The sequence below is a fragment of the Rattus norvegicus genome, chromosome 14 (genome assembly GCF_036323735.1).
Source record: "Rattus norvegicus strain BN/NHsdMcwi chromosome 14, GRCr8, whole genome shotgun sequence".
Lineage (NCBI taxonomy): Eukaryota > Metazoa > Chordata > Mammalia > Rodentia > Muridae > Rattus > Rattus norvegicus.
In genome coordinates this window covers 83,001,158-83,013,662 of record NC_086032.1, presented here as the reverse complement: position 1 = coordinate 83,013,662, position 12,505 = coordinate 83,001,158, and the positions used below count along the sequence as shown (strand labels likewise).

At 46.0% G+C, this 12,505-nt stretch overlaps 1 protein-coding gene across 1 annotated transcript; it reads left to right on the top strand.

The window, feature by feature from the left end:
• The first annotated feature begins 113 nt into the window (after positions 1-113).
• On the top strand, positions 114-8,757 carry C14h5orf52 (similar to human chromosome 5 open reading frame 52). Its single transcript, NM_001107233.1, has 3 exons — positions 114-366; positions 4,714-4,822; positions 6,602-8,757. Exons 1-3 carry the CDS (start codon positions 125-127, stop codon positions 6,752-6,754), a joined length of 504 nt encoding a protein of 167 aa, NP_001100703.1. The 5' UTR covers positions 114-124; the 3' UTR covers positions 6,755-8,757.
• Positions 8,758-12,505: the final 3,748 nt, after the last annotated feature.

The window sequence follows — 12,505 nt, the reverse complement described above, 5'->3', positions numbered from 1 at the left end:
CGCCAAAACACTGTCACGAGGTCCGCCTGCAGGTCCCTCTGCCCTGTACGTTTCCCTGGCAACGCGCAGAGCTCCGCCTTAGGCTCCCGTGTAGATAGTCGCTCCGTGTCCGCGTCCTTCCATCATGGTATTCCGCTTTGCTAGCTTTTCTGATTCTAGTCCGCCAGAGCCCTCCACACAGCCCAAAAGGCCTTCCGTCAAATGGGACTTGGGCTCGGATTACGAGGACGTTTCGAATGAGACCACCGCTTCTGGCTCGGACTTCCGGCGCCAGAGAACAGCCAGCCAGCCGGATATTGGCCTCCACGTCCAACCACAGATCTACTTCCTGCGGCCGCGGTCCCCAATCCCCAAGTTGTTATTCAGGTGTGGCTCTGGTTTATAAAGCAGTTGTCAGACCCGGGAACCCTAAGGGAATCCAATCTTTCAGACTCACGTTGCCCACCCCGGACCTCCCGCCCATACGAGTTCCTTAGCTCGCAGCACTGTCCGGATTTTTCAGACCCATGCCAACCCCATAGGACGCTCAGAAGCCCAGTCTCTGGGCCGAACCCTAACCCTAACCCTCCGAATGAATCCTGACACGAGCTTACTGTAGGCTTGACATCGTGCGCCGAGTGCACTTTGACGTGACGCCTGGTAAAGCTCAGGTCTCAGGCTCCAATTTACTTGACAACGCCAGGCCTTTCCATTCTCCAGTGTCCTGCAAAAGCCTTCAGTTCCCCATTGTCTGGCTCTAATTCTGTCCCCTTCCTCAACCCCTTTCCCAGCGTCAGCCAAGGATGTGATAAATCCTACAGAAGATTTATTATGGAAGCACAACTGGTTCAAAAATTACCATCTTTTACTTGATAGAGACTACTTATAATCTTTCTCCTGTTTTCATTTCCTTTTTTTTTCCTTTTTCTTTTTTCTTTTCTTTTCTTTTTTTTTTTTTTTCGGAGCTGGGGACCGAACCCAGGGCGTTGCGCTTGCTAGGCAAGCGCTCTACCACTGAGCTAAATCCCCAACCCCAATTCCTGACCTTTGAATCTGTTTTCCCATCAGCACTTGGGCATGTTGAATCATCCTGCATAAAAGCCAGAAAAATGAAACTAGGTGACTTTCGATGTTCATTCCTTCGTGTTACCAATCACACCCAGACAACAGTTGTTTCTTACAGATAGAAGAATGAATTGGAGAACATTTTTATAATCCCTCTAAAGGTTCTTTGTTTCCTTCTTGACTGAACTGGTTGCACAAGCTTGTAATCAAGGACTCTGGTGCTGGAGGAAGGAGGACTGGAAATTCAAGGTCACGCTCAGATTAATTGGGAGTTTTAGGTCAACCTGGATACATGAGACCCTGTCAAAAAATGTACATCCTTTTGTTTGTTGGGGTTTGTTGTGTTGTTGTTGTTGTTGTTTGGTCTAATTATAAATGTAGTGTATTTCATGATGATCTTATTCTGATGTGCTAACCAATGGAGTCTGAGTTTAGTGTAAGCGTTCAGGTTTGTTCCTTCTATTCCTGTATCAGCCATTTCTGTTTCAATCAGTTCAGGTGTGTGTGGTTTTTCTCTTTCCGTATTCGGGAACACTTCACCAGCCCATCCGTCATTTCTCTGGTTTCCTTTAAATTGGTTTGTGAACCACTGCGAAAGCAATGTACACTCAACAACAACAATGAACCAAACAGAAGTTAGGACAGCAAACCGAACGACCAGAGACGACGACTGTTAACATTGTGATGTTTACCTGTGCTGGTTAGTTTTGTCAGTTTGAAACCAACTAGAGTTACCTAGGATGAAGGGACCTCAGTCGGGGAATTGCCTACAGCTGATGATCGATGTGGGGGATGTAGGCGGTGGGCAGTGCCATGCCTGGGCAGGTGGGTGAGTTGTATAAGAAGGCCAGTTGAGCAAGCCATGAAAAGTGGCCAGTAAGCAGCCTTCCACCGTGGTCTCTGCTTTAGTTCCCGATTTCAGGTTCCCGCCTCGAGTCTTGCCTTGGCCTTTCTCCATGAGGGACTGTAATCTGTAAGCTGAAAGTGAACACTCTCTTCAGGTTGTTTTGGGTCAATATGTTATCACAGCAACTGATAGGCTAAGATAATACATATCTAAGTGTATGCGTGTTATATTTAAAGTACAACACAAAAACTCACTGGTTAGTGATCTGGTATTTTTGTTTGTTTGTTTGTTTGTTGTTTGTTTGTTTTCCTTTTTTTTTTTTCGGAGCTGAGGACCGGGAACTTTCTTTTCTTTTTTTTTTTTTTTTTTTTTTTTGGTTCTTTTTTTCGGAGCTGGGGACCGAACCCAGGGCCTTGCGCTTGCTAGGCAAGCGCTCCACCACTGAGCTAAATCCCCAACCCCTAGTGATCTGTTTTTTTCCTGCCTAGTTATTATACCAAGTTGTTCATACTTGGTTATATGTATTCTATCAACTGACTTAGCACAGTTGTCCACTTGGCTTCCAAGTTTTAGAATGTGTGAACAGTTGTTTTTTAAATGGGGAAAACCACTGAAAAACACTTCATACTGTAACTAAATTATCAAAAAAATAAAAATAAGAACCTACAGGCTGGCAACATCATCTGTTGTTTGTTGAGACAGGTAGCCAGGTTGGCTTAAATTCATAAAGTAACTAAGAACGGCCTTGAACTTCTGACTCTCCGGCTTCTGCCTCCCAGGTGCTGGGATTACAGGTGAGTTTTTATTGATGCTGGAGATTATCAGAACCATGTATGTGCTAGTCCCCTTCTACCAACTCATTCCTAGTTGCCCACTCCGTTCATATTGCTCCACACTTCTTACTTGTGTAGGTGTCTCCAAGCATTGATGCCACAGGGCCCAGGATGCCTATGGATACCAACATCCAACACAGCATGACGTAGCAAACTGAAACATTAACTTGATTGCATGGTTCCTGAGGGTAAACTTGATCAGTGGCATTGTTGTCTTGCCGTGTCAAAGTGATGAGTGGGACACTCCTTAGAGTCCTCAAAAGTCCTGTAACACAGCAAACTTTCCTAATTTTTAAAAACATTTCCCAAAGTCTTCCTTTAGACTTTACTTACTAAATCTGTGTCCACCTAAATCCTCCCTTATCTCCTTCCTTCCTTCCTTTCTTCCTTCCTTCCTTCCTTCCTTCCTTCCTTCCTTCCTTCCTTCCTTCCCCTTTGACAATTGCCTGTGTAGCCTAGGCTGGTCTTGAGCTCCCTGTCTTTCTGCTTCCAGCTTCCCAAGTGCTGAGCTCACAGACATGAACCAACACAGCCAGTTTTCCTTTCCCTTTATTTTTCCTATCCTGTTCTGCTCTCCCCAACTCCTCCCAGATCCCCCTTAGATCTAGGCTGTGAAGGAAGAGCTCCCCACCTCTTCCTCTCTCAAATTCATTTTTTAAAAGATTTATTTATTATATATGAGTACACCATCGCTGTCTTCAGACACACCAGAAGAAGACATCGGATCCCATTACAGATGGTTGAGAGCCATCATGTGGTTGTTGGGATTTGAACTCAGGACCTCTGGAAGAGCAGTCAGTGCTCTTAACTGCTGAGCCATCTCTCCAGCCCTCAAATTCATCTTTTACCTCTACCTTCCAAATTTTATCCATCAAAGACCTCCACACCTTTGCTCTTACCCCACATTTTCTCACTGACCTGACCACTCAGCATTTTGGGGGGTTGCTCAACTGGAGAGTGCTTGACTAGCGTTTGCAGCCCCAGGCTCCACACCAGCACCTCCACAGAGGAACAGTGATGACAATAGCTGCTAGGGAAAGTATTAGCTCAGGACCCCCAAGACCAAGTTTTCAGCACAGAGATTTATTTGCTCCAGAGTGACAGAAGGCAGGAAATAGGAGACAAAGACAGGAGATAGAGGATGAGGGAGAAGGGGAAGGGAACAGAGGAGATGGGACAGAGGTATTTATCCTGAAGGGCAAAGGGCTGCCTCTGGGTTGAGAGGAGACCGACTTGGCACATAGGAAATAGTGGCTTATAAAGGTACAATGGAGAACCATGTGCTAGGATGGGTGTTTAAGTTTTGTTGGGCATGTTAATATTAGGTGAGCCGAAGGGGGTTTTTAATTGCTGGACTTCAATATTTTGATAGTTGGACCTGGGTAGTCAGCTTCAGGAGGAGGAAGTGGCCAAATAAGGGACCAGATCTTGGGGGGCCAGTTTAGAGATGTGATCTGTTTTTAGCAAGGCAGAGGAAATGGGGGAGAAAGGCGAGGCCTACCAGAGCCATGCTCTACCCGCTGGAGCTGGCCAGAGTCCCTTAAATAACAACAGTCATAATTCTGAGGACTCTGTTGCCACCTCTCTTGTGGACTGCATTGGACCTTCCTGTCTCCCACCCCCATCCCGTGCTCAGGAAAACAGCCTTTTAGCATACCTTGTCTACAGGCAAAACTTAGAATGCTTTCCTCACTCCTCTGAAAATGAGAAAACCACTTCTCTTAAAACCCAGGTGTGGTGGCACATGCCTTTAGTCCCAGTACTTGGGAAGCAGAGATAGGTGGATCTCGATGAGTTCTAGGCTAGCCTGGTCTACAGTGAGTTCCAGACCAGCCAGAGCAACATAGCAAAACCCTGTCTCCAAAAGAAAAACTAAATAAACCCAAAGAGGTGTCTTCCACCATTCCAGCACCTATCAAATCAGGCCTCGAGCCACTCTCTGACCTATCCTGCTGTCTAACCTATCCCATCTTCCCCTCTCTCCTCTAGCTTAATTAATACCAGTGATGCAAATGTGAAGAAAATGTTACCCAAGAGCCATTTGTCTCGGGTGATTATTCGGGACAACCTCAACGCACAGCGCATCTATGAGATGGAGGTAAAGTGCCCGCCAGGGTCTGGGCTGGAGCCTATTAGTGGCCTAACCAGTTCACACTCCTCATCTTTCCTTCCTCCCTTGCTGGTTGCCTGTGTCTCCTGGGGTAGAAGTGGAGCTCTCAGCTCCTTGAGCTCATAGGGGGCCATGAAAGTGTTTGAAGTCAGGCCCCATCTTTACAGAGGAGATGGTGACACATGGGATTGGTGTCTTGCCCAAGGTATCACTCTCACTCTGCATAGCAGAGGGAACGACCGTGCCCCTTAGCTTATGTCTCGTCTCCTCAAAACGCGTTATCATTCATGCAGAACTACAGGCTCACGGTTCGCGTTGGCATCAGCACTACATGGTTAGGTTTTTTTTTTTTTTTTTTTCTTTTTATAAAAGTTATCCCATTTCCAGAGGAGAACCGAGGCTAGCAACAACAGCAGCAAACCCAGGACAAGACACAAACAGGGTCAGGCTCCATGTATGTTCTGTTAGATGTCTCATGCTACGGTCTGGCAAAATAGGTTAGGACTCAGAGATAGTCCAGTTTTAAACACTTTATTTGTAAAACAGGGTTTGAAACTCTTCTAGTTATGGGCTCTGTAATGTAAATCTGAACTGGTTTAAGCAAACTAGAGGATGTGAGTTCATGTAACAGGTAGGACAGGGTAGCCGACTCTTCCCAGCCTCCTCCATAGCTCTTGCTGTCTGTATCTGAAGTCTCGATTTCTTTTAGGGGTGTGTCACTGTCTACCCGGCTTAGAAATAGTTGAACATTATCTTACACCCTGATTACATTGTAGTTAAGGGGGGCGGTTACCTGCAGTTGGCTCCCACATTCCCTCCTGCAGCCCAGTCATTGTAACGCTCACTGAGTGAGTAAGCTAAGGATTTGTCCTCCCAGGCCACAGCACAGGAGTTATGGACAGGATGAAGCTAGAACTCCCGGTGATGACAGGCTGTGGCAGGTAACTGTAGACATGGGTTAGGTAGACACTCGGAGCTAGAAGTCACAGATAGTATGTAAACAGTGCAGCGGGTAAACAGGGACACCGTGGGAGGATTTTTGGAAGGAGAAAGAAGCAAGATAGAAGGCAGGCATAGGCAGCACACACCTTTAATCTGGCACTTGGGAGACACAGAATCTCAGTCTCTGAGTTTGAGGTCAGCCTGGTCTATAGAGTGAGTTCCAGGATAGCCAGGGCAACTGTCTTGGGAAAAAAAACCAAACTCCAAACCAAGGTGAACCTCCTTGCTCCCATGACCTCCATTTCTACATTCCCACTTGATTTTCATATACTTATTACTTATTTTATGGTGCTAGGCATTGAATCCAGGCCTTCACACTAGGCCAGTTCTCCATGGTTGAGCTACATTCCTGGCCCCCAAAATACCTATTTCTTAAGATCAGTCTTCAGATTGTTAAGGTTGAAACAAGGTTCCTCAGCTGCACAGCATCAGAGAACACCACAGTAGTCTACCCAGCTTGGTGCCCAGGCTTTATGAAAAGGGAAACTGAGGTTCCCTGTAGTCCAAGCTGTTTTGTGGGATGGAAATCGGGTCTAACAGGCACCTTGCCACTGGTAGGTCAGGTCAGCAGCCTCGGATGTCTCTTGCTACGAAGTGACTTGTTTATCTCAAATCCACCTCTGTTTTTCTTTTCTTTCTTTCTTTTTTTTTTTTTGGGTTCTTTTTTTTTCCGGAGCTGGGGACCGAACCCAGGGCCTTGTGCTTCCTAGGCAAGCGCTCTACCACTGAGCTAAATCCCCAACCCCCACCTCTGTTTTTCATAAGATGAAAGCCTCTGACAAGACCAAGAGGAAGATGAGCTACTTGTACGACCACCTGAAAAAGAAGTTCATGACAGACCAGCTGAGAAAGATGATGCGCTGGAGGCGGGATTCCATGAGCACCCAGCAGTACTTGGATAGGAAACGGGTCTGTTGAGGCTCGACTGAGGTGGCGAGCCAACAACTGTGAACCGTGGCAGAATGATCTGCCCCAGGGACACAAAACCGCCCTGGTGAGAGCGGAGCAGCCCCAGAGCATGTGATCTCCACAACAGTAGAGCAATAAAAGAAAAGCTGCGGATAGGATAGGAGCGCAAAACGCACCAGTTCTAACCTGCTTTGCTCCACGCCAACCCCTCTATCCCTGTGAAATCCCTACAGCTACCCATGCTCGGTGGAAGAGGCAGAGGCAAGCCAGTCTCCTTGGTTTGTGCAAACATGGAAACTTAAGCCGTCTGTTTTTTCCTTCTCTTGTTCCTGTGTGTCTCTCTGTCTCCCTACATTGTCTACCCCTCCTACCATGTCCGATCTCCTTTCCTTCCCTCCTCATTTCGGTCTGCACCCAGTTGTACACACACCCCCGAGGTGACGCATCTGCGGGTTCCGCCGAGGCTGTGGACATCTTCAATGGAAAGGATGAGTAATAAACTGTGCATTATCCGAGTCGTAAGGAGGTCAGGGTGAAGCACAAGGCAATGCTATTCAGCAGCCTACCAGCTCTAGGATCTTGAAACCTCTCTGGGTTCCTGTTCCTTATCTGAAAGACTCAGACAGTAGAAAGGTAACCAGCCTCTGAGGGCGCTGGCAGGCAGCGCGCGCCACGCCCAGCATTCATTCATTCCAACTGCAGCCATGATGGCGCTACCCATTGGCTACCAGCCCTCCCGGTGCTTCTGCAAAGCAAATTTGGAGCTCCAGTCTGTCCCTCCCTGTAGCTGGCTTAACTTATGGTTTGCTTTTCTCCTTGACCTTGGATTCTCCTGGAGGCTTCACTCTGTTGCAGTGTCTTGGTCTCAAGCCCTGATTAAATTGCATGCCTTAAGGGCAGGAAGCAAGGCCCCTCTCAGATCTGATACAAGTCTCTTTGGATGCTTCTCCAGGCCTGATGTTAGGCCAGTCTTGTACTCCAGTATCCACAGCTACATCGGTTCGATTGACTTTGACTTGTCGGTATGTGTTTTCCTAATCAGGCTGTGATGTTGGCAGCATCTCTAACCATAATTTCTGGGAAATGGAGCAGGTACTCGTTTTTTAAATTTTTATTTTATCCTAGAGAATGCCACACAGTGTCTGTTGATCACACCCGCCCCACTGTCTCCCATGTGCTCTTTTTTAAGGAAAGACATCTTGAGTGGATGTCCTGGTCTTCCGGCTTTGGCTCCTCCTCCTCCTATGATGGTCTTCCGGCTTTGGCTCCTCCCACTTGATGTCCCTGGAGCCTTGAGGATGGGAGGAGTTGTGTGTAATTGTATCTCTCTGGGTCAGCTACCTCATGGTCAATTGACCTCTGCATTTTTGACCAGTTGTGGCTTTTTATGTGTTTTGATAGCTGCCTATCTGTGTTCCATGTGCGTGCCTAGTGTCTGCAGAGGCCAGAGGCAGCATTGGGTTCTCTGACACTAGACTTAACAAAGGCTTCAGAGCACCATATGGGTGTCAGGAATCAAACTCAGCCCCTCGGCAAGAATAGCTAGTGCTCTTACAGCCAAGCTACTTCAGCCCCGATGATGACGACGATGATGATGATGATGACGACGGTGGTGGTGGTGGTGGTAGTGGTTTTTGAGACAGGGTCTTAGTAGACTTATCTGGCCTTGAGCTTGCTATGTAGCTGAGGATGGCCTTGAACCCCTGATCCTCCTGCCTCTGTCTCCTGGGTACTGGGACTATAGGTGTATGCTAGCACGCTCAGTCTTTCCTTACCAGTCCCTCCCTGCTGCATGAGAGGAAGCATGTTATATATGTATCACTTATTCTGCCTTAGAGGATAATATCCAATTACATTTACCTTCCTGCAAATATCATAATACCGCTTTCCCTTTCTGAATAAAATTTCATTTTATATGTATATTTTAAAAAGCCATCTGTTGATGAGCATCTAGCCTGGTTCTGTTTCTCAGCAATGGAATACCTTATCAATAAACATTCATGTGTAAATATATCTCTGTCTTATGTTGCCTTGCTGTCTCTCAGGTAGAAACTCAAGAGTGGGTGAGATGGTAGTTTGAATTTTTTGGAGGAAGCTGTAAGTTCTGTAGTGGTGACAGTGGTGTTATTGTGACTGCCAGTGTGTCCTTGCCAGCATTTACTGTTGTTGGTCGCCTGGATCACAGACATTCTGACTCTAGCGAGATGGAATCTCAGAGCAGTTTTAATTGGCATTTCCCTGATAAATAATTTACCCATTTTCACTATTTTATATTTCTAAAATATTTATGGTTAAGATGTATGTGTATAAGTGTTTGCTTGCACAGAAGTGAATATACCATGTGTGCCTGGTGTCTGAGGAGGCCAGAAGAGGGTGTTAGATCCCCAACTCCTGACATGGGTTCGGTGAGCTGAACCTAGGTCCACTGTGTTTGGTTTTGGATCTGGGACTGAGGTGAATATTTCACATATCAAAGCAGACCTGGCCTCCAGATTCTCCCAGCATTCCTCAGTCCCTACAAAGCATACTGTGCCCCCAACTATGAATTTTTTCACCCCAGAGGCTGGGCTACCCTTCCCCTAATGTTCCTCCCTATATAATCCAGACATTTTGGTCCCTCTCCCCCTCTCTCTTTTTCTCCCTCTCTTTTTTCTTACTTTCTCTTCCCTCCTCCCCTCTCCCCATGGCCACTCCCCTAGCCTCTTCCTTGAGGCCAGTGAAGTCACCCGCCCAAGAGCAGCTCTCCAATAAACCTGCCTTTAATATATTTTACTCTGGCTTGAGTTGGCTCATTTCACTGGCAGAGAAATAGCCTCTTACATTGCATGCACAGTAAATGCTCTTAACTGATGACCTATGTCTTTAGCCCCTAGACTTAACAATGTTTTAAATTTATTTTATTTGCTGTCTTGGCCAAGGTTCTCTAAAGGAGCAGAACGGATAGAATGAATATATATATATATATATATATATACATACACATATATATATATCCAATGAATATGTATGTATGTATGTATGTATGTATGTATGTATATATATCCAATGAATATGTATGTATATATATATATATATATATATATATATATATATATATATATATATATATATATCCAAACGGAATGATTAGGATTTATTAGAGTGGTTTACTGGCCATGGGCTCAGTAGTCTGGCGTGGACATTTCATAACGGAAAGGCCAAGAGGCTGTTGAGTCCACAAGGCTGGCTGTCTCAGCAGTTCACATTTAGAGCTGGAGCCCAGGAGATTCCTAGAGAGCTGCTGGTCTTCAGTCTACATTGGAATCCCAAAGTAGGTTCTAATACCGGTGAAGGGAATGCCCTATCAACGAGGATGACCTTGCCAGCCAGAGTGAAGGCAAAGCAGACAAACAGCACAAGCTTCCTCCTTCCATGTCCTTTGATGTGGCTGCCACTGTAAGACCCCACCCCTCGGCCATCGGTACTTACTTCTAGATGCCCCTAGAGTGAGATGTAGATCCAATGCAAAAGCAAGATGTTTATTTTCTGGCACATTTGAGGTCGACCCTCAATCAGCCCCTCGAGGCAAGTGACTAGAAGGCAACCCTGGATGGCTATTACAAGCAGCTTTTATATATTTTAGGGGCACAGTTTACCTCAGCAAGGTTAGAGTTCAAACTTACTGGCTAAGCATAAATCTATTGGCTAACAAGCAGATCATGACACACATTTGAACTCTACCTGGGGCTTTCCAGAGGGTCAGGTGGCTATCAGTCAGTACTTTCTGACAATTTTTTACTCAAGAATGTTCCTGTGGGTGGAGAATGGAACCTGGCCAAGCCTTGACCTGAGGAGGGTGGGTATAAGGCTGGAGAAAGCCGCTAGGGTCCTTCACCACCAGAACGTGTGGCCCAGAGTGGGTCTTCTCACCTCAGATGGAGATTTCGGGACAGAGAGCAATTTCCTGCACCTGGTTCTTTTCCACCACCTTTACATGGATTCTAGAGATGGGACTTGGTTGTCAGGCCTTCGAGCATGGCAAGTGCCTCCCCCCCTCCCCCAACCCCCGAGCCATCTCACTGGGCCGCTCTCCCAGTCTTCAAATGTTACTTTTCAAAATATTCCCAAACAATCCTCTGGATTTCACTGAAGTCTGTGGTAGGATCCCCCTTCTATATTTCAATTCTATTAATTTGAATTTTCTCTTTGGCTTAGGCTAGCTAGAGGTCTATCAATATTTCCTTTAAAAATCTTTAAAATTGGGGCTGGGGATTTAGCTCAGTGGTAGAGCGCTTACCTAGGAAGCGCAAGGCCCTGGGTTCAGTCCCCAGCTCCGAAAAAAAGAACCAAAAAAAAAATCTTTAAAATTTTATTTACTCATGTGTGTGTGTGTCAGAGGACAACTATCAGAAGTTGGTTCCTTCCTTTCACCTTGTGGATTCTGGAGCTTGAACCCACGGGGTGTTGGGCTTGGTGTCAAGTGCCTTTACACACTGAGCCAGCCATATTGCCAGCCCTGACTTTTTACCTGCTGGCCCTGGGCTCATGCTCCTCTTGCTTTCTTTTTTTTTTTTTTTTTTTTTTTTTTCCTATTCTTTTTTTTTTGGAGCTGGGGACCGAACCCAGGGCCTTGCGCTTGCTAGGCAAGCGCTCTACCACTGAGCCAAATCCCCAACCCCGCTCCTCTTGCTTTCTGAGTGTTGGGACTACAGGTGTGAGCCACTGTCAGGTGAGCTCTCCTGAGGAGACACAACTTACATCTATCAATACCCGTGACAGACCAAAGCACCGATCACACCAGAATCCAACTTGGTGAACTGCTGCACGTATTGTGAGATAATAAGTTTATTTATGGTACTTACAGAGGTATGATTGAGGGGTTACTTATGGCAGCAGGAATTCAAAAGTATCTGTATCACCACAAGTCGGGCCTGGTGTGGGTGATAACCCCTGGAAGTGGCAAGAAGCTCTCTGTACAACTTGCAAGCAGTTCGATGGCTCTGAGCGTCTCTTCCAGGCAGCTTCGTGGGTCAGAGCCACACGGTCACCCACCCCAGCAAGCTCACTGCTTCTATAATATGGGGCACAGCTCTTGGGAATCTTTTAAGTGTCAGCTTTCCCATGCGTATGAAGTTTGTTTCCTTCTGAGTCTCATGAGCCTTCCTACTCCCTCATGCAAGGAGTGCTTCAACCTGGGACTGCTATCAACCAGACACAATGCCTGCTTATGTCTTAGCCTCTCAGTCTTATCTGTTTACACTGGGATATCCTTTCTTTCTTGCCATCTCCTGCTTATGGTGGCCTTTTTCCCCCCTAACACCTCTGGGTGCATCATTAAGTTGTTTGTATTCAATCTTACTGATCTTTTCATGTCAACTGTGAGCTCTCCCCTTAGAACCACCTCGGCTCTATTGCTCTGTTGCAAAGGCTGGAAGACGTTGGGCTTTCATTTTCATTTGATTCTAGTACCATTTTAATTTTCTCCCTCATTTTTTCAGTGAACCACTGTTCATGCGAGTATGTTTAGTCTACATGTATTCATGTGGTTTCTGTTGCTATTGATATCTAGTTTTATTGATTTGATAATAGAAAATAGATTATTTGATATTTGTTAAATAAACTTGCTTTGCAACCTAGAATGTTTACAACCTATTTTAAAGAAGGCTACATAGGCCCCTGAGAAGAATATCCCTCAAGTGTCTCTATTGGTTTTGTATCAGGAGGTACCTGATCTTCTATGCCCTTTAGTGTTTGTTTTATAAAAGTAAGGATATGATGTAT